Below are 23,540 nucleotides of genomic sequence, written 5' to 3'. Positions count from 1 at the left end.
ATAAGAAAATTTGGTTTGGAAAGATCAAATAAATCATGTGATAATAGATGATATTAAATGGATCTTTGATTACTGCCGTGGGATAGTTGAGATTCTTTCCTCGCTTAATTAGATGTCTCGAATATCAAAGACAAGGCTATAATATCGGTATAGGTTCAGACGAATCTAATAACTTTTGCTTAATTAGAATATATATATATATGGAAATTCTTTATATTTCATCTTTTTCATTTTACTTGACTCATATATCAAAAATAGATGTTTTATTTTACTTGTCCATTTTACAAATCAAAAGAGTTATGAAACGAAGGGATTATATGGTTGACAAATTTACCTCTAATTAAAGTTTTCTTAAGGCGTGTGTCAAGTCAACATGAGTCAAGTAATATGAAACGAAGGGATTATATTTTAATTACGAACTGAGCAATCAAAATAAGTTATGAATTTTTGTAGCATATTCAAAACTCAAAAAAATAATAATCTTAGTTTCATCTTTGGCAAGTATGAGCCTTGTGATTGAAGAATATTTCGATTAGAAGTGTTTCTTAATGGACCTACTATAACGTAAATCTAAATAATTGAATCAGTAGATATCGAATATCAAATGACAAAACTTGCCCTTCTAAACCTATTGACTTATGCAAAAATGACTTCATAGTGTGTATTTATTGAAACATTCCATTCCATTTTATTTTATTTTTTTCAATATAGAAACAAAGTACTTGTACTCACAGAGATAAGAAGTGACTTTTCAAATAATATTATTATTTTTATTTTCCTTTTTTTCCCCTCACATGTATATACATACTCTTGATGGCCCATGATATTTATATGAAATTTCTTCACCATTTCCCCACATAGAATCTACAAAATTAGAAATATACTAGTGTAATTAACTTATGCAATATTAGAAATTAATTTTTTTAAAAACGAAATAGATCAGTTGATTAACTATTTTTTTTTTATTTTGTTGGTGTGGGTTTGTTTCCACACCTTACAATGACTTCTCCATTTCCCCTACAGCTTACACCTTATTCAAAAAGAGGGACACTTTCCACGAGTAAATCCTTAGTAAAAATTGATTTTTTAAAAATATTTTTTGCATTAGAATTGGACCGTGGAAAAAAAAAAATCGATTCTTGAAAGTTTTTCGTGATTTCCCCGTTATAATAGTTAGATATAAGTTCTTGTGAATTTTTCTTTAAAATTATAGGAAAACATAACAAATTTTTCATGAAGCTGGAACTAATTTGATTACGATTGAAGAGATCTTATTCATTCTACGATAATTATTTTTTTATTTTGGGTCATGGCCGAATATATTGAATTTCTTCATCCTTACATAGAGGTTTTGAGTTATACTCTTGAGAATAAACACAATCATGGACCGGTAAAGAGCATTTTTCCTTTTTAGTAAGCCTTATGCAAGACAATTTCAAATTAATTAAAAAATTTAAACTGATATTGAATATCAAGTGATATTTTTTTAAAAAAATATTTGTAAAAGGAGGTTTGTGTCCCTTTCTCATTTTTAATACTTTTGGATGCAACAATGTCTCCATCAAATTCTGCATATTTGATATTCCCATGTGAGTAAGCAGCCATGTTATTTTATCTCTACTCAATGATAGTTACTTTTAGAGGTTCTTCATTTCTTCTTTATAACTCTTTCATCCCTCTTTATTCCTTTTTTTTGGGGGGCGGGTGGGGTGGGGTGGGGGAGGGGTTATTACGAGTTGTAAAAATATCACGAAGAAATATAACGAGATGGATGAAATATCGTTAATTAAATATTTTGTATTTAAACTTTGGAAATGTAGAAATTCATGACAAGGAAAGATTACCTTTTTAAATCCTATGCAATGTTAATTTGAATGTGTCAGATTAGTGAATTTCACATAGTGACTAGTTATATAAAATGAAAATGTAAATTAGTAAAATTAATTTACTTGAAAATGACATTAAATAATATAATCATTCACTCATGTGTCAATGATATCAGATGCCGCTTAAACTGATAAAATATTGACAAACAAATGAATCAAAAGTGCATAGTTCCATTAATTAAATGTTTAATGTCCTTAATCCAATACCATATAGACTAAAATCATAATTTATCAATAATTAAGAGATTAAAAGTGCCAGGAACCCAATATATACAATGGAGTTTTAAATAACTTCACTACTTTTATGGTAGATATTATTTCTTTTGATAAATTGTGGTATATGAGCCAACTTGTATATATACATTTCGATTAATTTTATGAGGTATATGTTACTGGTCATCATCATAGATATCGGATAATTTTATTCATTGATTTTAATTTATTTTTTATGATAAATATTTCCTTTAAGTGTATTCTTGTTTTTATCTTATAAAAAATAATTCCACATAGTCTATCAAATATATTTATGAAAAATCTTATAAACAAATTAAACTTACTAGAAAAAATGAAAAAAAAAATAAAATAAAAATATTCCTCATATGTCACCATTATCTTGAAGAAATATTGACTTGTTGATGATAAAGTGAATCATAAGGTTTCAAACACGTAATTACAAAAGTTTGATTTAGTTTTAATATATATATATAATTGGATGCACGTTATAATATAAAAATGGCGTATTGAAATTCCAAGAAGATAACGTGTTACTATATGAAAACTTATATTATAATTTTTTAAAAATATTTCTTTTAATACATTGATTAGTTCAAGTTAATGAGTTGTCTTATTGCGGAATGAACATGAAAATTTTATTACATTTTCTTGTAAATTCACAAGAACTCATATCTAATTATTAGTGCGATATTCATGAAAAAAGAAATCTCAAAATCCATGGAAATTTTTCTAAGAAAAATTTCAAAATACATGGAAAATTTTCTTCCACTATTTATTTTCAGTATGAAATTTGTAAAATAAAATTAGAATTTTCTACAAATTTATTAGTCGAAAAGGTCCCTTTTTTTTTTACAAGGAGTGGTGGGATGGGAAACTTGCATCTTATTAATAAAATAAAAATTAAAATAATTAACCAACTGACTTGCTAAAATTTTCATAAAAAAGATCTAATTTCTAATATTGCACAAGTTATTTACTCTAATATATTTCTCATTTAAGTCATTTTGTAGATTCTATCTGGAAATTATGAAGAAATTTCATACAAACATTATGGGCCATCAACAGTATTTACATGTGAGAAAAAAAAAGAAGTCAAAAAAGTGGTCGTAAAAGGAAAAATATGTAAGTATATATTGTAACATACGATCAGGGCGGAGCTAAAATATATCTTACAAGTTTGATTGAACTTAGTAACTTTAATTTAAATTAGTATATGTTTTAAAATATTCATTCAATATATACAAAATATTAATTTAGAAGTCAATAACTTAAAAGAAATTAAAATCCTCTAATTCATAAGCTTCAAAATTTTGCTCCGTTTTTTTTTTAACGAATCTTTTTTATAACCAGAGGTGGAGCTAGGTGGGGGTTCGTGGATTCGGACGAACCCAATAACTTTTCCGTAGACCCTGTATTTGTACTAAAAATTAAATAAATATATATGTATATTAACTTTTGAACCCTTAACAAAATTGATTGACAGTTCAATAGTAAGGAAGAGACCGTGGAAATGTTTTTCACGCTATAGTTGTAGCTCCGAAACCCCCTCTCTTTTTTAAAAAGAAAATTTAGAACCCTCAAACTTTTAATCTTGGCTCCGCCCCTGTTTATAACAACATTAATAATATAGCAATCAAGTTTTTTTTGTTTTTTTGTATCAATGTCGTTATAAAAATTGACATTATTATAAAGAAATTTGACGATATATATTTTGAATTTTAAAAAAAAAAAATTAGGATTTTTTTTCAAGAAATATTGATGAAATCTAAATGAAACTTGATTTACAAGCCATTACAAGTCAATTAATCAACTTTTTCTTTTTCTTTTTCTCTTTTTAGTCATAAAAAAAGTGATTTTTTTTTTAATTTTTCCAACGTATTGTGTGAACGTCACATAATTGGAAAATAAAAACACAAATCTTAATTTAGCTTAAAAAATATTTTAAGTATAGATTAAAGTAGTAATTAAGCTAAATGTTTAAGTATAGATTAAAGTAGTAATAGAATCTTCTAGTAATTGTTTGATATCAAGGGAAGGTACTAAAAAAAAAGAAATATAAAAGGGCACAGATCGTATAAGTCAATTTCAATTTTAGCGTTTGAATGTATTAAAAGACGATATGTAGCAATCAAAGTCAGGTTAAATCCAATTCTGTAATGATCCGATTATACATGGTCTTGAGTCACATCTGATAAGGTTATTCCTATCTATTGAATACCCAGAGTAATGAAGCAAGTCTTGCTTAGCTTCAGAGTGATAAATTTGGAGATAAAGTTTATCAATCTACAAATCCGATAATTCTTTCCAACAACGATTCATTTAGAAGCAAATATTAATATCATATGTGAATCCAATATAAAAATATGTTAAATGCAATATTAAGACAAATTTTAGATATACTTATTAACCTAAAAATTTAAAGTAAAAATATTAAGTTATAATGCTTATAATATATTCATAAAATCAAAGGAAAAAATAACTCTCTAATTTCCTGTATACGACCGATTGGAAAACCCCAAAGCACCGAGTAGGAAAATGTAGAGTTTTTATTTATATTTATATATAAATATGAAGGACAAATATTCCAATTTTGAAGAATATTTAAAAAATAAGACTATTTCACGGTACAAATGAAATTCATCTTCCACAATTGTTGATGGTTAGAAAATTTATTATTATTTTAAAATAATAATTAAAAAATCTTGTATTGAAAAGATGTCATGGTGAGAAAGCGTGAGAGTTGATGATGATCGATTTAAGAAGAGTTACATGTAAATTGAAAAAGAATTGGGGAGAGATGATTAGATATGCTATGCCACATCTTCAACTTATCGAGAATATGATCCTAGATACGCGAAAACAAAGGTTACAAATTAGGATAAAAAGTTAATAGATAGTTGAACGTTGTCTTACTTTCTCATAAGATATGTTTGGTGGCCATTTGGACTCAAGGCATCACATCTGCTTCTCCTTTCATATCAATAATATTAGTATTATTCTCATAGTAATTTCTTATTTTTCGATTTCCATCACTACCTAGTGTTGCTTATGCTTCATAATTATACTATTCTGCGTTGTTGTTCCTTCTACACAAATTATATTTTCTTCTTTCAAACTGCTTTGAAAGAACTTTTCATAAATTGAGCCTCTCTACCTCCTTAAGATAACAATAAGATTCACGTACTGACGTACACACTATCCTCATCAGTCCCATCTATAAAATTACACTGAGTAGATGATTAAAAATATACTTCTAATGCACATATATATTAACAAAATATTTAGAAAATTAAATGAAGAATATTTCATGGTACAAAACCATATAGATGGATGGATATCCAAAGTCCAAAAAATTATAAAAAAATTACAATACCAAGGGTACTAATGTAAATTCACACTCCACAATTATTGATGGTTAAATAAATAATTTTTTTAATTTTTACAAAAATTACTTGAATTATATACAACCTATATACATACATACATATATCAATACAAATCATTTTTTTTATTATTAATAAAAATAAATAAAATTAAAATACAGCCGAAATTTACCTCTTCTTTCTCTACAAGGACTCTTTTTTTTTTTTTTTTCTTTTATAAATCTTGTTGAAGAACATCAACTTCTCTACTTCCATTGCTTAAACACTTCCTTCTTATTGAAGGATTCTTCTTTTTCTATAAAAAATTTTACCCACAAACAATTTTTTGAGCCAGAACTTGTCTAGAAGAACAAGAAAACACAGACCCAAGCAACCAGATAACCCCTTTAAAGAATTATTATTATTGTTAAAAGGAAAAAATATTTGGGTTTTGTGTTAAACTTGTTCTTACTCAATCTATTTGTTGGTTTCTGTAGTTTAATTTTCTTAAAAATTGCTTTTTTTTTCGTATTCTGTACAGTTTTTTTTGTTTTTTGTTTTTTTGGTTGTGTTTGGGTTGAAGAATCGTAGATTTCATCTGGGTTTTCTGAGAATTTTGAGTTTGTTGAGGTGGGGTTTTTGAAAAGGTGGGTTTTATCTGTGATTGTGTTTGAAATCTGGACGTTGGTGAAGAATTGGTTAGTGGGTCGTTGAGATTTTGGAGTTTCGCTGCTGAATTCATTTGTGGGTCTGCTGAAAATTGTGTGTTTGTTGGAAGATATTTGAAAAATTGGGGTCTTGTTTGGGAGGTTTTAGTAGATTTGAGAAGGATATAAGAATTTGATTATGTTGAGGAGATCCCTTTTGGGTTTACCCGGTTTCAAGTAATTTGTGATTCATAAAGTGGTTTAGATTGGGGTTATGGCATTTTGACACCGGGTTTGGGAGATTTGCTGGGTAAATTCTTGAGGATTTGGGAACTTTCTTCTGGTTGTTTGGTTGAGTTTTTGAGGGATACAATGAGTTCAAATGTTTCATCTGGTGTGGTACAAGTAGGGAAGCTTTTGGTTCTTATTGCTGAGAATGGGCAATCATATGAACTGAATTGTGATGAATATACTGTTGTTGATGCTGTCCAGCAATACCTAGAGTCTGTTGCTGGGATTCCTGTTGGTGATCAGCTTCTTTTGTGCTTAGATGTGAAACTTGAATTGCATTGTCCCCTTTCTACTTACAAGCTTCCATCGGATGACCGGGAAGTTATCTTGTTTAATAAAGCTAGAATGAGAAGCAATGCGCCACCTCCATTACCCGAGCAAGTTGAGATGATTGATATTCTTGATCCTACATTACCATTGTCCTCTCATGACCCCCACCCTTTGGATGATGCTACAGACCCTGCCTTAAAAGCCTTGCCTTCTTATGAGAGACAATTCAGGTTCCACTTCCAACGCGGTCATGCCATTTACAGCCGTTCCCAAATGAGAATTGACATTTGTGAGAGGCTTTCAAGAGAGCAGAAAGTGCAAGAGAGGGCGTTAGGGATTGCTAGGGGCAACCTGGATCACTTCTATGTGATGATACTTCAAAATTACAATGACTTTTTGAAGTGTTACTCCCAGCAATATCGTAGCCATACTAACTTGCTGAATAATTTTGGAAGGGATATAGAGAAGTTGAGGGCTTGCAAACTTCATGCTGCTTTGCAGACTGCTAACCGCAAGTGTTTGCTGGATTTCGTGAAAGAAGAGAACTTGCGGAAGTTGGCAGATGATTGTAATAGTTCCCACAGGCAGTTTGAGAATAAAGTGTCTGAATTTAAGCTCGAGTTTGGAGAGCTAGAGCACAATGCCAAGCATTTATTTTCTACAAAAGTTTCACATCTTATAAGGGAAGTTGAACTAGCTATCAGAGACCATCAGAAGTATGTCAGTGAGCAGAAAAGCATAATGCAGGCTTTGAGGTTTGTTCTCTACCTCTTCCTCTCTTGTTGCTCTTGCTGTGCCTCCTCTTGTCCCTCGCTCACCCTCAGCACGTGTATCCATGAATCTTAATAATTTGCATGTGTTGCGTAACTTCCAATATATCTATGTGCTGCCTGTCTGCTGTGCAAATTTACTGATTTAGAGGCTTTGCTAGGGACAGTTTTCTGTTTGGTACATGTAGGTTATGGTGATGAATTATACTTGTAGAAAAGGAAGTTCTGGTAATGAATTTAAAGTCGTTTTTGCTATAAAAAATGTTATTGATACTTCTTTGGCACTTGTTTTAATGTGTAAAACAAGTGATACTTCCTTGGCCTTTTGACACCCTTGCAAGTCTTTTGGGTTAACAGCATCTCAGTAACTTAATTACTTTTAGTTCAATACATTTACCTCTGTAGTAATAAACTAACTTCTTTAGTAACAACAATCTAGTAGGCAAGGAAGGATTTTGTCATAATCTGTTCCAACTAGTAAGGACTTCCATTCCTGTGTTCATCAGTGTTGCAATAGCAGCATGGGGCTTCATCCGGATTTAGATTAGTAATATCTGTCTATGCTAGTTACTTGAGGATGTCATATTGCTTATGCTGATAGCTCAAATGAGATGAAACTGAAGTCACATGTGAAGAAAAGGGTTGCAAGCTGATTTGGAAGTTCTTGAGCACTCTCATTCGTTGTTCTTTTGTCTTGTTTGAGTTCCAAGTTTGACCTTTCTATAAATGAGGTCTCAGATTTTTAGTACATTTTACCATCCTCATTTTAAGCTGACGCATTAGTCTGATCATTAGTTTTGACGAAGGAATTTTTTCCAGTGGGTGGTCCACACGTTTCAGAGATGAAGGTAGTTGATATCTGACAACTCCTTATACAATTTGTTAAAATACATCTGTAGTTCATATGTTTTTCTTTCTGGGTTGTCTATATCCAGTAATATGGAACATGTAAGAAGGTGTTCAGGATATTTACAAAGATTTTGTCATTTTTAACCATGAAGTCTAAAAGATTGTAGGATGGCCATTGAAATAATTGGTTTAAGTACATCCGTGTCTTTACCTGGATATAGTCAATATCTTTTTCCTTGGATAAGAAAGACTACAAAATCCGCTTTTAATGTGCTGTTTATCTGCCTTTTAATGATTGAAATTCTGTTAACATTATATGCAGCAAGGATGTGAATATGGTCAAAAAGCTTGTGGATGACTGTTTGACCAATCAGTTATCATCTTCCCTCCGTCCACATGATGCTGTTTCAGCTTTGGGACCAATGTATGAATGCCATGAGAAAAGTTACCTTCCTAAGATGCAGGCTTGTGATGGTGAAATCTCCAATTTGGTTGAGTTCTGCAAGGATAAAAAGAATGAAATGAACATTCTTGTTCATAATTACATGCAAAAGGTAGCATATATCCAGTACACCATCAAAGATATACGATGCAAATTTGCTGTTTTCCAGGAAGCTTTGAGGCGTCAAAGTGATTTATTCGAGCACTTAAAAGTGGTCCGAGGGATTGGTCCTGCATACAGGGCATGCCTTGCCGAAGTGGTAAGAAGAAAAGCTGCAATGAAACTATATATGGGAATGGCTGGGCAATTAGCTGAACGGCTTGCAACCAGGAGGGAGGCAGAAGTTCGTAGAAGAGAGGAGTTTCTGAGGATAAATAGTACATACATTCCCCGGGATATTTTGGCTTCCATGGGACTGTATGATACCCCTAACCACTGTGATGTCAATATAACTCCTTTTGACACTAAATTGCTCGACGTTGATATCTCAGAAATAGATCGCTATGCTCCTGAGTATCTATTGGGACTCTCTTCCAGAAGTGAAAAGCATGGGACCTTAAAGAGTCCACTTTCCATGTCTAATGATGGTTCTCAGTTACCGGAAGCTGAGATTACCGACTTCACTGAGAAATTTGATTGTGAGGAATTACTTCAGGGCTCAGAGATTCTGGATATTGCTGGAACTAGCAAAATGGAAGTGGAGAATGCAAAATTGAGGGCTGAACTTGCTTCTAAAATAGCCTTTATGTGTTCCACCTGTCCTGAATTTGATTATGAATCACTTGATGACAGTAAAATTGATAGTTTATTAAAAGAAGCCAGAGAGAAAACCTCTGAGGCTCTACATCATAAAGAAGAGTATGAAAAACACCTCCATTCTATGCTTAAGGCGAAGCAAATTCAGTGTGAATCTTATGAAAAACGGATTCAGGAGTTGGAACAGAGGTTGTCTGATCATTACTCGCAAGGGCACACACATTCTGCTGATGAGGGTGTATCTAACTTAACTGTTTCAGCTGTGAAGAATGATGACAGCAAATCAGATGTGTCAGGTGTTGGAGATGCTCACATGCCTTGTATGCCTGCTGAAGTCATGGATGAGGTTTCTTGTGCCTCTAGTTCATCAAATATAAAACCTGGCTCTAAACAAATCAAGGAACAAGAAGGCTTAGATGACAATATGACAGATTCCTCTGGTATGATTAATCCTCAGTTGGATTCATCTATGCTAGATCCACACCGTGATGAAGAGCATGAGAACCTTCCCGCAAAAGACAAGAAAGATACCACATTGGTTGGTGGAGATATGGCACTTGCGACAAGTTCCATGGCTGTGAGCATATCCCAGGCTCAGACTGACATACCTTCTGAAGTAACTGCTGAACAAGGTTTGGATGCTAAAGCTAGAGAGGATCTTCTCCTGGAGTTGCAAGGTGACCTGGCTGATAAATCAAAGCAACTGGATGAAAGTGAAAGCAAGGTGAAATCCTTAACAGAGGAGATAGCCAAGCGGGTGAAGGAGTTGGAGATCAGAGGGAAGCTTCTTGATGAATCTCAGGTTTTCTTTAGTTTCCCGAACTTTTAAATTTCTGGTAACTGCTTGGAATTATCATAATCTCTGGAGAATTACAATATTCCTGAAAGTATGATCTTCATGTTGACTCGTACAGAGTTATAGCCTCCATAGTTTGTCTTCCATATAATTTGTATTTTCTGGGTTATAACTTTCTCTAAGAGCAGTTGGTAGGAGGATCAAAGTAACTGACGTGTCTTCTTGTGCAAGAATAGATGCCCTTCTACCTCCCAAAGCTTGGACACATATGAAGAAATCACTTAATGTTGCGTCCATTAGGATTTGAACGAGACCTCATGGTTATGGATAATTTACGGATGTATTTACATAATTAGTGCCAAGGAATTAGGTTATCTATCTAAATTGGTGCTCCGGGGGGAAACATTTACGCATGGATGCTAAATGGATGTCTGTATGATTTGTGGGTTTGTCTCAATATGTGGTAGGCCGACCCATATCTTTTATTTGTTGGTGCTTATTGAAGTAAGTTGACTGCAGGGTCTCTCTATGAATGGTTGAATTAACATAAAATTGGAAACTCTCTCCATGAAGGAGTGGAGAATTGAACATAGTTGGAGAGCAAGTTTCTGCCACTACTGTGTTCGTTTTTTACTGTGTTTGGGGGTTGCCTTTCTTATTTTCTTCTGATAACTGTCGAACAAAATAAGAAAAGCTAGATGGCTCTTGAGGAATGAGGAGATGCCTTAAAGACCAACCTAGAAAGAAAGAGAATTATTGAGAACGGGAGAAGCATTATGTACTTGTGCACAGTTTGCACTTAAAACTCTTAAGAACTTGGGAAAGTTTGAAACTCTATGAAACATGTGAAAGAAATAAATAATAGTAACAATGAGCATGAAATGGTGGAAGTTACGAAGGAAAAAACCCGGAAGAAAAGAAGCCAATAGGAGGTATTCTTGGAAAAATAAAATAAAAAATATATATATATAGTAATAATGAGGAAAGAGACAAGTAAAGATTACTTAATTTTGTGCATATTTTTAAACATAAATAAGGAAAGAAATTCAAAAATTTGTGGAAAAAAAGATAAATAGAGATTCTGATATAAGGCGCCACATCACCATTTCCATTCCCAACCTTATATATATATAGACACATAGAAGATTAGCCTGTCTGGTATGATCAGCTGTATCACTGCAATTGTTATCTCAGGATAAGCTAATTTATTTAATGACTTTTTCTTAATCTTTTTCCATTGTTGAATTGCAGATGAACTGTGCTCATTTAGAAAATTGCCTTCATGAAGCAAGAGAGGAAGCTCAAACACATCTGTGTGCAGCTGATAGAAGAGCCTCTGAGTATAGCGCTTTGCGTGCTTCTGCAGTCAAAATGCGTGGCCTCTTTGAAAGATTGAGAGTATGTGTTTTGTCCGGTGGTGTGGTTAGTTTGGCCGAGTCCTTGCGTGCATTATCTCAATCTTTATCCAAGTAAGCTCTTGCCATAATATCTTTACCCTACTTGACGCGACATTTTGTGATGCATGACAGGAACTTACTTATTTGTAAATACCTTCTAATTGTTGATGTTGATACATGTTTTAGATGCAAGATCCATTGGAAAATAACAATAGGTGTGAACATGGCTCAAGTGCAGAGTTCACAGAATAACCCCATTTTAGTTCATTAATCAATTGTGCTCTGCTAATTCATTATCTGAATAATTGATTCAACTCTCCTTGTCCAACCAAAAATGATAAACAAGTACATAGATGAAGGTTAAAAAACCCAATTCATCAATTGAGTTCCGAGACTAATGCAGTAAATCATTGTAAACTTTACTCGCTAGATTTTTCTTATATTTCCTTCATGGAGTATGTGTATAGCACACTAATTATATTAATCCTATCAACTTTGTAATCTTATAATATGCTGGTGCAAAGTGGCTGAGGTACTTTGTTGCAAACATATCTCTTTGGTAAGGTAAATAATTTTTATTAGTAATGAGAAAAATCCCTCAAACAAACAAATGTATTCCCCAGTGGAGTCTGCGGAAATGAGAAGAATCCCTCATAGAAGTAATATACCAAAAAATAATGAATCTACAACAGAATATAATTTTCTAAGAACGACATCCAATCTTCTATAAAACTATAGAACCTCATGAATGTACAAAAAAAGAAACTAGGAATGAGAAGGTTGTTCCTCAAAAGTATAGTCATTCTCTATTGTCTATTCCCTCAAAGGCTCCTATTTCTTTCCTTTCACCCCATCACAATGAGTGCTGGTGAGGTAACATCCTGTGCTCTTCAACTTCATTTCCTCCTCCTAAGTTTTCAACCTGTGCTGTGCCTGACATTACCTATTGCATCCTGAACCATCTTAAAGTCTCACACCACAGATGGGTGCAGGACAATGTAGGAGGAGGTGATTACATCTTCACCTCAACACTTGCACATGAAGCACCAAAAATCTAGTTTCCTTTTTTTATGCTCTGTCAAAATTTTCCCGTTGCTTCTTCAATTTCCAAGTGAAATTCATGTTCCAATGCAATTTCAGCTTCCAAATATTCGTTTTCAACTTCAATTTTAAATACTATTTTTTCAACTTCATCCAAATATTGAGCACTGTATCTGCTACTTTTTTCATACTAGTAGTGCTAGTGTTATTCATGTAGTTTATTGTTCTATTTTTGTTTCTATTTGTTGTTTCTTTAGCTGATGTTACTGTTCCTTTCTTTCCAAATGCATTGTAATGCTTTCTTTAGTATATGTCATGGCTTCTTCACTTCTTTGCTTTCTTTATTCAAAATGCTTTCTTTTTCTTTGTTTGAGCTGAGGGTCTATTGGAAACAACCTCTTTACCTCCACGAGGTAGGGGTAAGGTCTGCGTGCACACTACCCTCCCAAACTCCACTTGTGGGATAAAACGATACGGAGTACTCAATTTTTTGCCATTTTCTAGAACTACTAATTTCAAAAATCTTGCTCTAATATGATGGTGAGAGTTAGAGAACTGACATGCTTGTATTTGCCAAGAACAGAACAGTGGAGCTAGAATGTGAATACAACATCAACACATACCCAGTGTAAACCTACATGTGGGGTCTGGGTAGGGTAGTGTATGTAGACTCCCCCCCCCCCCCACCCTAAAATGAGGGAACATCTCTAGGGAACAGTTGCTGATATTGTGACATTTCTCATCTTCTGCCCCCTAAAAAGAGAGAACTAAACATAACTAGGGAACACTTGCTGATGTTATGACATGTTAGTTTCTTCAAGTTCATTTATCTCTTGGATTAGTAAAAGATACAGTATTAGGACAATGATAATCATTTATTAGTGAAGTGAAGTGAAGTCTGTTGGTTTGCTGGTGGATTGGAATAAAAATCAATGGTTATATTATGCGTTCTTTTCACTAACACTGGCTGATGAAGTTAAATTGATTTGTTTTTAGTTCAATAAATGAAAAAGAGGAGGATGGCTCAGCTGAATTTAGGGAATGCATCCGGGTACTTGCTGATAAAGTTGGTACATTATCAAGGCATCGAGCAGAGCTGGCTGATAAATGTTCCAAATTTGATGCTGCGAATAAGCAGGTATCAAAGGAGTTGGAAGAAAAGAAAGATTTGGTTAACACCCTCTACAAAAAGCATCAACATGAGAAGCAGGTAAACGATATAGCTTCTTGTATTCTGTTTATATACATGTGCCCTTGCTAAAGCGATTTGTTTCCACTGTGGTTTGTCTATGTTTGAGATCTTCAGTTACATTAACACCTGAATTACGTTAAGTTAAAGCAAATGTTTTGGAAATGCTATGGATCTCTTTTTTATTTTCACAATTATAAATTACCTTTCTTCTTCAATCTTTTTTTTTTTTGGGGTTAAAATCTTCTTCAGACTTACTGTTGAGGTTCTCCCTTTGGATTGGTTATTGTTTTGGTAAGTGTTCCCTCTTTGGGCGTAGTAATATCGCTGTTTTGGGAGTGACCTAAAGTTTCTTTGTTTTTGCTACTTATACTTTCCTAATTGTTCATCAGGCAAACAAAGAGAGGATATCGTTTGGGCGTTTAGAAGTCCATGAGATTGCAGCATTTGTTCTCAACTCCACTGGAAACTATGAAGCTATCAATCGAAACTGCCCTCATTACTACCTCTCTGCAGAATCTGTTGCTCTGTTTACTGACCATCTTCCAAATCGTCCAAGCTATATTGTAGGGCTGGTTGTGCATATTGAGCGACAAACTGTGAGGTCGACACCCTCAACATCAGTTCGAGCTGACCATGATAGAGATCGTTTAGATATACTGACTTCTGACACAGGAACCAGTCGTTTGTCCTTGAATTCAGGATCAACTACGAACCCGTATGGTCTTCCTGTTGGCTGTGAATACTTCGTCGTGACAGTAGCCATGTTACCTGATACCACCATTCATTCACCACCTCCTTCCTGATCTCATGAATGGAAATGAAAGAAATGAGGGAAGAAATCAAAATTGTACAGAATGATTTATATAGTTTTTTAATTATCACTCTTTTTCTTTAGAGGGATTCTTTGCTTGATTTCCTATTGTACAGCTGATGGTGAAAATCAATCAGACTTCTTCTTCTTCCTGTGTATATAATGCCTTTTTTCTTATAGACTTGTAAAATTCTGTGAATATTCATCCTTCTTTTATTAGTTTCTTGATCAAACGTTTGATGATAGCTCATGCTTGTCTTGATTTTTTTTTTCTTTTTAATGCATTATGTGTTCGAAATTTATTGATCCGCGTTGTGCAGATACGCGATGTGTAGAGCCTAGTTAATTAAGGGGAAGCGCTTCCTGCCAAGAGTTTCTCTATTCCATTATACTCTGTGGTGGTTGATTTTTTTTTTTTTGGGTGTCGATGCCTGATATTGTTTTGGGATTTAACTAATTTGAATTTGCATCAAGAAGTAGTATTTTGAGGGTAAAGTGCCTACTATCGAGTTGATTCTACTTCTAATTTGAGATTAGAACTAGAGACTTTGGTTAAGGATCGATGCATTTTAACTATGATCGTTTTATTTTACAAATTTATGAGTAATTAGACAATTGTTGACTAAATAACAACGTTAATATAATATAATTTCACATCAATAATTAGTAATAACACGTGATCTCATAGAACAACAAAAATAACTAACGGCCACATGTGTTATATTTCAGTTATATACGCACTAAATTAATATATGTGAGATCATGAAATATTATTTAATTGATAAATTAATATTTATTAATTTAAAGAGTCTTTTGTGATTCAATAAAGGTTAATTTTGATTACATCAAAATCATTGTATCTTATGAATTTATGTATCGTATATATAGAATTCACTTAAAAAATAAATTTATTATACAAAAGTACAATGAATACATCATAATCATTGTAAATAAATTCATTATACATAATGTACAATGTGTGTATGATTCATTGTAATATATTATTTTGTTAAATAATTCATTGTAAAAATAAATTCATTATACATAAGTTTATTGTTTCTTAATAATCAGATATTATTCATTGTATCTTTATTAAAAACATTCAATGTATGGCGAAGACAAAATAAACTATATAACCAAAATAAGAAATTTCTTGAAACCATATCCAAAAATGACTTCTCATTTAAAATGTGTCACAAAATCAATAATGACAGATCAAATACGTAAAACATTATACATGAATACAAGATAAACCATTCGACATGCACTTAAAAAGATTTACAGTCATGACAACACCGTTACTTTTGAATGTAATAAAAAAAGTAAAAGATGAGTTTCAACTAGATTTAAAATTTAACAAAAAACAAAACAGAATAAAATCATATTTCACTATATTATCTTAGATATATTTATACTTTTAAAGAATTATATTAATTGATAATATTAATAGGATCAAATATTTATAAAAACTTTTTTTACGTAAATACCCCCTAAAAATAGGCAAAGTGGAGCCCACAACCAAAACCTTTAAAAGGAAAATTTATCATTGTTTTCCCCCAAATATAAACATTTAGTTTCTTTCCTTGAATGATTTGGACTCTTCTATTTTTGTTCTTTTCAATCTACCGCCTCTTCAAAATTTTCATATTTAATCTCATATTAGGGTCTCTTGTAGTTACTATCTTCACTCCCTTTTAACAGTTTGCAAAAAGGTGCATTCTTTTTTTCTATTTTTGAATTTTTTTAGATAATCAAGAACTGATTTTTCTGTTGATTTTGGTATAATTCTGTTGTGGGGTTTAGTTTTTATGGGTGTTTGTTGAGTTTTGAGTTCTGGGTATTTGAGTTTTTGATTTTCTGTGGTGATCATATGATTCTTTATGAAGAAAAAGATTCTACTTTGAATATTTTGGTATGGTTCTGTTATGGGTTTTTTTAATGGTAATTTGTTGATTATTGTGATGTGATGTTTAGTAATTTTTTTAAATGATGATGCTTTGTGTTATGGGTTTTTCTTCTTTTTTTTTTGTGGGAATTTGTCAAGTATTGTGTTCTGTGAAATTTTTTTTCTACTGGACTCTAGAACTGATTATGCTGTTGATTTTTGGTGTTATTCTTTATATGGGGTTTTCTTTTTGTGGGAATTTTGTCTAGTATTGACTTCAGAATGCTTTGTCATGTTATCTTTAGTATTTTGTTTTGTGGAGGCTTCTTCATTTATGGTATTTCTTTTTCCAAGCTACTTTATCATGTTTTTTCTTTAGTCGAGGGTTTATTGGAAACGACCTCTCCACCTCCCAAGGTAGGGGTAAGGTTTGTGTATGCACTAAACTGAGAATAGGATTAATTGGTGATATAGTTAAGTTCAATTCTCGTAGGTTTTTATAGTGATCGTTCAGTTATTTCTGTCAGTTTTAGATGTAATAAACTAGGAAAAGGAAGGTTAAATACTCATCATATACACTTACTATAGTTACATGATTTAGCAAGGTGAAAATGTATGTTAGTTAACTATTGTTTAGTGCTAAAAACCTATTTACAAACATATGTCATGCATCTATTAGAACACAGTGCGTGTAATTTTTTGGTTGGATATACTTAATATAGAAATAGGTCCTATACAAATTTGTACATGCTGTAATGCTGACCCTTTTGTTTAGTTGTGGTAGTTTTGGATTTAATGATTGGTAACTGTATTAATAGAGGGAAAAACTTACCATCTTTTATGGACAATTATGAGCAATCGAATTTATCTAGCAATGAATAATATGCATGTGTTGTAGATGCTATCATGGTTTTACATGTCAGCAAGATGTGACCGGTTGTTGTGGTTATTGCAGTAGCAAGAAACAAGTCTGTTGTGGATTCATCTTTCCCATACACTACTTGGCGGGCTGGTGTTGCTTAGGTGATTTGCAGCTTACGTTAGCTGCTTTGTTGAACAAAGCACTTTCAGGATCATCTGACTATCAAATATGGTTGGCAGCCCTTTAGGTTGGGAATGTAAAACGGATGGCTCTATCCGTAGTGAAGTTGTGGAAAAGCAGTTAGAAGGCCCACTTTTGACTCCAGTGTCATCTGTTGGGAGATATCCTGTTTTATCTAGCAAGAAGGATGCCCAGATTCTTAAGAAGAATTCATCACATGCTTTAAACACAAAAGTTTTGAGTGGAAAAGAATCTGAAAGTATATGTAAGTTGAGGATCCGCGCTGAGACGAGGAATAAAAGTTCATTTTCCTCTCACACAATTAGCTCTTCCAGAAAAATTAGGACCAAAAAGGAAAAAGGTAAGAGTAAATTTCCTTTCCTTTCTGATTTCTAACATTGATTGCTAGTCAATGTTCATGTCTGGTGCTAAGGGTTTATATAATTACCTTTTACGATCAGCGTGAATAATACTTCTTTCCTTCATTTTAGAGAAGCCATATACTTTTGTTTCAACTATTGCTTCAGGAGATTTCTAACATTGATTGCTACTGACTGGTCATTCAGTTCAAGTCCAGCAAATCAAGAGGATTTCAGCTCCACCTCCGGTTCCTGGCCGCGCTTTGGCAGGAAAGACAAGGCTTCCGACCTTCATCAGGCAGTCTAAATCATCCACAAGTACCGAGGAGCCTTCTAGAATTAGCGAGACATACGTAGGATATGAAGAGCCCATCCATCATATTGCTTGGGAAGGTATGTCCAAGATTTTCTCTACTCATCTTGTAAATGCTATACAGTTTGTTAAGAGATATTTAGGGACCAAAAAAGCTACTCATTGTTAGATATCCTAAACTCCATCATACTATAGATGATGTAGCATGTTGATGTGCACACCAAGCACAACGATTTCAATGGCATGATCCTTGTGCTATGCCCGTCTAAGGATAACATTTAACGGCAAAAGGCAGTGTCACCAGCATATGCATTGCAGCATGTTTATAGGTGCAAGTTTGTGTTCTCTGCTTTAGTGGAATAGCTGACCAATAGTTTGTAAATTGCAGGTTCGGATGAAAATTTTCATTCATCGAGAGTCACTTGCCCAATATGCGAAAATGATCTGTGTGACATGCCTGATGAATATGCAGATGCATATGCATACGCGGACGATGTTGAGCCTTCCGTTCTCCCAAGTGTTGCTATTTTGTCATGTGGGCACGCTTTTCACGCCGTATGCTTGGAGGGCATTACCCCTGAAGAGAACTCTAGTGATCCTCCTTGCTTTTTTTGTCTCAGTTTCATGTCTTGAGCCTCAATCAATTTGTTGAGGGCATTCTTGGAGCAGCTTGAAGTGATTTTACTAGGTGTACAGATCTCTTTATAGTTCAACTTCAACTGCTCCTTTTGTTCACATTTTTATGTTTTTTTGTCAATTTAGCAATACAAGTTTACTGAGACTAAGTTTTCAATATTATTTGTGATGGACCAAGTCTAGTTTCAGTATTCTGTGTATTGTTCATACCAGTCAAGTTTCATGCTAATCAGAGTACGTCGATCGTTTTTCAAAATATTCATGTGCTAATACACATGGAAAGCTTCGATAATCATTAATACACATTTCTGGACCCTAAAATGGTAAAATAAGAGATGTCAGTTATGAATAAGCAATAGTATTGCTTGCCAAAAAGTTTGTGATGGATTGAGCTCACACAAAGTCTGTCAGATTATTCCTGAAAATTCATGGACTAATACACAAGAAAACTTGAGATAATCCTAAATTGCTATTTCGTAGCACAAAAACTCTAAAAATAAGAGGTCCGTCATTTGAAAACAATGTGTTTGATTTAATAGGTCATCGTCAATGGACACACAAAATTTGACCTCAAATGAAGTCGGTCACATGTATTATGAAAATTCATGGGCTTTATATACATGAAAAATCGAGTCCGGAGCCTAAAGGGCAAAAAAAATTGTCAAAAATTCCAAAAGGGCACATCACTTTTAATTCTAGCCAAAAGGACAAAATCGCTGCGCCAGCAGCGATTTTCCTCCGACAAAAAGACGAAATAGCAGCGATTTCGTCTAATTTTTATTTTTTATTTTTTTAAATTAAAAATCGCTGCCACAGCAGCGATTTTGTAAAAAAAAATAAAAAAAATATTTTTAATTAAAAATCGCTGCCGCAGCAGCGATTTTGTAAAAAAAAAATAAAAAATTATTTTTTATTAAAAATCGCTACCACAGCAGCGATTTTGTAAAAAAAAATAAAATTTTTTAATTAAAAATCGCATTTTGTAATTTTTTTTAATTAAAGATCGCTACTTTTTCTTTAAAAAAACTAAAACGGCACATCAAAAAAAAATTAACCAAAAGGGCTTCTGACAAAACAAAAATAAAAATCGCTGCATATTTTCTCAAAAAAAAATAACTTGTTTTCTTCAAAATCGCTGCTATAGCAGCGAATTTGGTTAAGAATTTTAAAAAAAAGTTTTTTTTTTTTAAATTTAATATTCTTTTATTATTATTTATGATATATAATTCAATTTTCCTCATGCTTCAACAATTTTATTGAGTATACTGTCGTCTTGTTTATCATTTTTATATTATTAATAAGTAATAATAGACATGAAAATAATAGTACTCGGCATGAAAAACGTTGCCCCTGCAGCGATGTGTAAGGAAAAAAAAAATTCTGACTTAAAATCGCTGCCACAACAATTTTTTTATTTTTTTTTTTACAATGGCAGCGATTTTTAATAATAATAATAAAAACAAAATTTAACAAAATTGCTGCTGTGGCAGCGATTTTTAATATTTTTTTTTTTTTTTTACAAAATCGCTGCTGTGGCAGCGATTTTTAATTAAAAAAAATAAAATTTTTTTTTTAGACGAAATCGCTGCTATTTCGTCATTTTGTCAGAGGAAAATCGCTGCCAACGCAGTGATTTTGCCCTTTTGGCTAGAATAAAAAGTGATGTGCCCTTTTGGAATTTTTGACAATTTTTTTTGCCCTTTAGGCTCCGGACTCATGAAAAATCTTGGTAATCCCGAATTCCTATTTTGTAACACATAAACTCCAAAAGGTGATGTAAGCCTTTCAAAATCAACGAATTACTTAATAGGTCGTCACAAATTGATCAACAATACCTGAGCTCAAATGGACTTGATCACACATATTTCAGAAAATTATTTGACTAGTACACACGAAAATTGAGATAATCTAGAATTTCTATTTCGTGACACATAAACTCCAAAATAAACGACGTTTGCCTTTTGAAAATCATGAGTGTCATTTAATAAGTTTTCGTCAATAGATCCATAAAATTTAAGTTCAAGCAAAGTCGGTGACACATATTCTGAAAAAATTCATGGACTAATCAATGCACACAAAAACCCTAGATAATCCTGAATTTCTAATCTTGAAACATAAATTCTTAAAAAACAGTGTATGTCTTTCGAAACAATAATTATCATTTAATATATTGTTTCTAGTGGACCCACAAAATTTGAGCTTAAACGAAGTTGGTCATACATATTTTGAAAATTCATGGACTTACACACACAAAAACTATGATAAATTATGTGAATTCATTCATCGTGACTCATAAACTTAAAAAAAGTGGTATACACCTTTCGAAAATAATGTGTGTATCATTTAATAGGTCTTCTTCGCCAATGAACACGCAAAATTTGACCACAAACCAAGTCGGTCACATATATTATGAAAATTCATGGGGTTAATATACACGGAAAACCTTGATAATCCTGAATTTCTATTTTGTAACATATAAACTCCAAAAAAAAGTGATTTAACCCTTTCAAAATCAATGAATTACGACCATCTCCAATCCTACTCTATTTTATTCTCCATTCTCTATATTTGGAGAGTAAAATAGAGAATGTCCTCTCCAACCACTCTCCATTTCACTCTTTATTCTCCATATATAGAGAGTTGAATAGTAGTTCTCCAAATTTGGAGAACTACTATTCACACTTTTTGTTTCACTTTTTCATTATTTTATTATTATTTGTAATTAACATATTATTTTTCATATAAGGCTATGAATTAAATCTCTAATATTTGTAATTCTTTTTAAATGTAATATAATATTTTTTTTTTAAAATATATTATTTAATATATACTATTTTCATTCCGAATTAATAATATTTCTATTTTACCCTCTACTCTCCAATTATAGAGAGTTGAATAGTAGTTCTCCAAATTTGGAGAACTACTATTCATACTCTCTATTCACTTTTTGAATATTATATTATTATTTCTTCTATTTTGTAATTAACATATTATTTTTCATATAATTCTATTAATTAAATCTCTATTATTCGCGATTCCTTTTAAATGTAATATAACATTTTAAAAAATAATTTATTTTATATATACTACTTTCATCTCGAATTAACAATATTATAAATATTTTTTTTAAAAAAATTTCGCCACTTTGTGATACAATTTGATGTTATTATTAATTTTCACCATGAAGAATGCACAAAATTTAAATGATAAGATAAAAAAATTAATTTAAAAATATAATACAAAAGATAATAATTTAAATACAAGATAACAATACAATAGTATGCATAACATAATAATTTTAATAATCACAATAATAATTTAGTAATCCGGTAGGTCGTTCTAGATTTAACGATATTCAAAAAAGGAATTAGTGTATGATTTTGGGAAGTTGTGGTTGTGGTTGTGATTGCGGTTGTGCATGTTGATTTCTTTTTGCAATAATTGATAGTTGTTCTTTAGAAATTTAGAATAAAATAAATTTAATATAAAATAAAAAAATTCAAAAAATCAAAATTTTATATTACATGAAATTATATACAATGCTTGTTTGGCAAAAAGAAAGAAAAGATTATATTATGAAATAAGAAAACAAAAATGAAATAGAAATAATAATATAATATTAAGGAGAGAGAAAAAGATTATTTTTTAAAGAGTAAAATAGAGAATTGGGTTGAAGTTAGTTGTCTGAAAAAATAGAAAACTCTATATTTGAAGAGTAAAATAGAGTGTAGGGTTGGAGATGCCCTTAATAGGTCGTCACAAATAGATCAACAAAATTTGAGCTCAAATTGACTCGACCACACATATTTCAGAAAATTAATTGACTAATATACATGAAAATTAAGATAATCTAGAATTTCTATTTCATGACACATAAACTCCAAAATAAACGACGTTTGCCTTTTGAAAATAATGAGTGTCATTTAATAAGTTCTCGCCAATGGATCCATAAAATTTAAGTTCAAGCAAAGTCAGTGACACATATTCTGAATAATTCATGGACTAATCAATGCACACAAAAACCCTAGATAATCCTGAATTTCTAATCTTGAAACATAAATTCTTAAAAAAACATCGTATGCCTTTCGAAAACAATAATTATCATTTAATATATCGTTACCAATAGACCCAAAAAAGTTGAGCTTAAATGAAGTCCGTCACACATATTTTAAAAATTCATAGAGTTATACACACGAAAACTGTGATAATTGTGAATTCATGCATCGTAACTCATAAACTTCAAAAAAGTGGTATATACCTAATGTGTGTATCATTTAATAGGTCATTAACAATGGACCAAAAAAATTTGAGCTTTAGCAGAGCCGACCACACATAATTTCTACTAATACACATGAAAAATTAAGCTAATCCTGAACTCCTACTTTGCAACTCATAAATTAAAAAAAGGCGACAACCTTTTGAAGATAATGTGTATCATTTAATAGTTTGTCACCAATGGACCCAATTTGAGCTCAACTGAAGTCATTCACACATATTCCGAAAATTCATGAACTTAATTAGATGGAAATTTAAGATAATCCTAAATTTCTATTTCGTGAAA

The 23,540-nt window shown here is 32.0% G+C and overlaps 2 protein-coding genes across 2 annotated transcripts; both read left to right on the top strand.

Moving 5' to 3' along the window:
- The first annotated feature begins 6,445 nt into the window (after positions 1-6,445).
- Positions 6,446-14,989, top strand: LOC125824288 (autophagy-related protein 11). The gene is made up of 5 exons (XM_049503633.1): positions 6,446-7,445; positions 8,632-10,309; positions 11,555-11,772; positions 13,738-13,951; positions 14,323-14,989. Exons 1-5 carry the CDS (start codon positions 6,502-6,504, stop codon positions 14,734-14,736), a joined length of 3,468 nt encoding a protein of 1,155 aa, XP_049359590.1. The 5' UTR covers positions 6,446-6,501; the 3' UTR covers positions 14,737-14,989.
- A 1,372-nt stretch (positions 14,990-16,361) lies between these two features.
- On the top strand, positions 16,362-19,069 carry LOC125824433 (uncharacterized). The gene is made up of 4 exons (XM_049503807.1): positions 16,362-16,456; positions 17,585-18,032; positions 18,238-18,423; positions 18,732-19,069. The coding sequence occupies exons 2-4, from the start codon at positions 17,720-17,722 to the stop codon at positions 18,974-18,976; spliced, it is 744 nt and encodes a 247-aa protein (XP_049359764.1). The 5' UTR covers positions 16,362-16,456; positions 17,585-17,719; the 3' UTR covers positions 18,977-19,069.
- The last annotated feature ends 4,471 nt before the right edge of the window (positions 19,070-23,540 follow it).

This window comes from Solanum verrucosum, unplaced genomic scaffold (assembly GCF_900185275.1).
Source record: "Solanum verrucosum unplaced genomic scaffold, falcon-dt-bn FXZP01000022.1, whole genome shotgun sequence".
Lineage (NCBI taxonomy): Eukaryota > Viridiplantae > Streptophyta > Magnoliopsida > Solanales > Solanaceae > Solanum > Solanum verrucosum.
The sequence above is the reverse complement of the archived record's forward strand: the minus strand, read 5'-3'. Positions and strand labels throughout refer to the sequence as shown.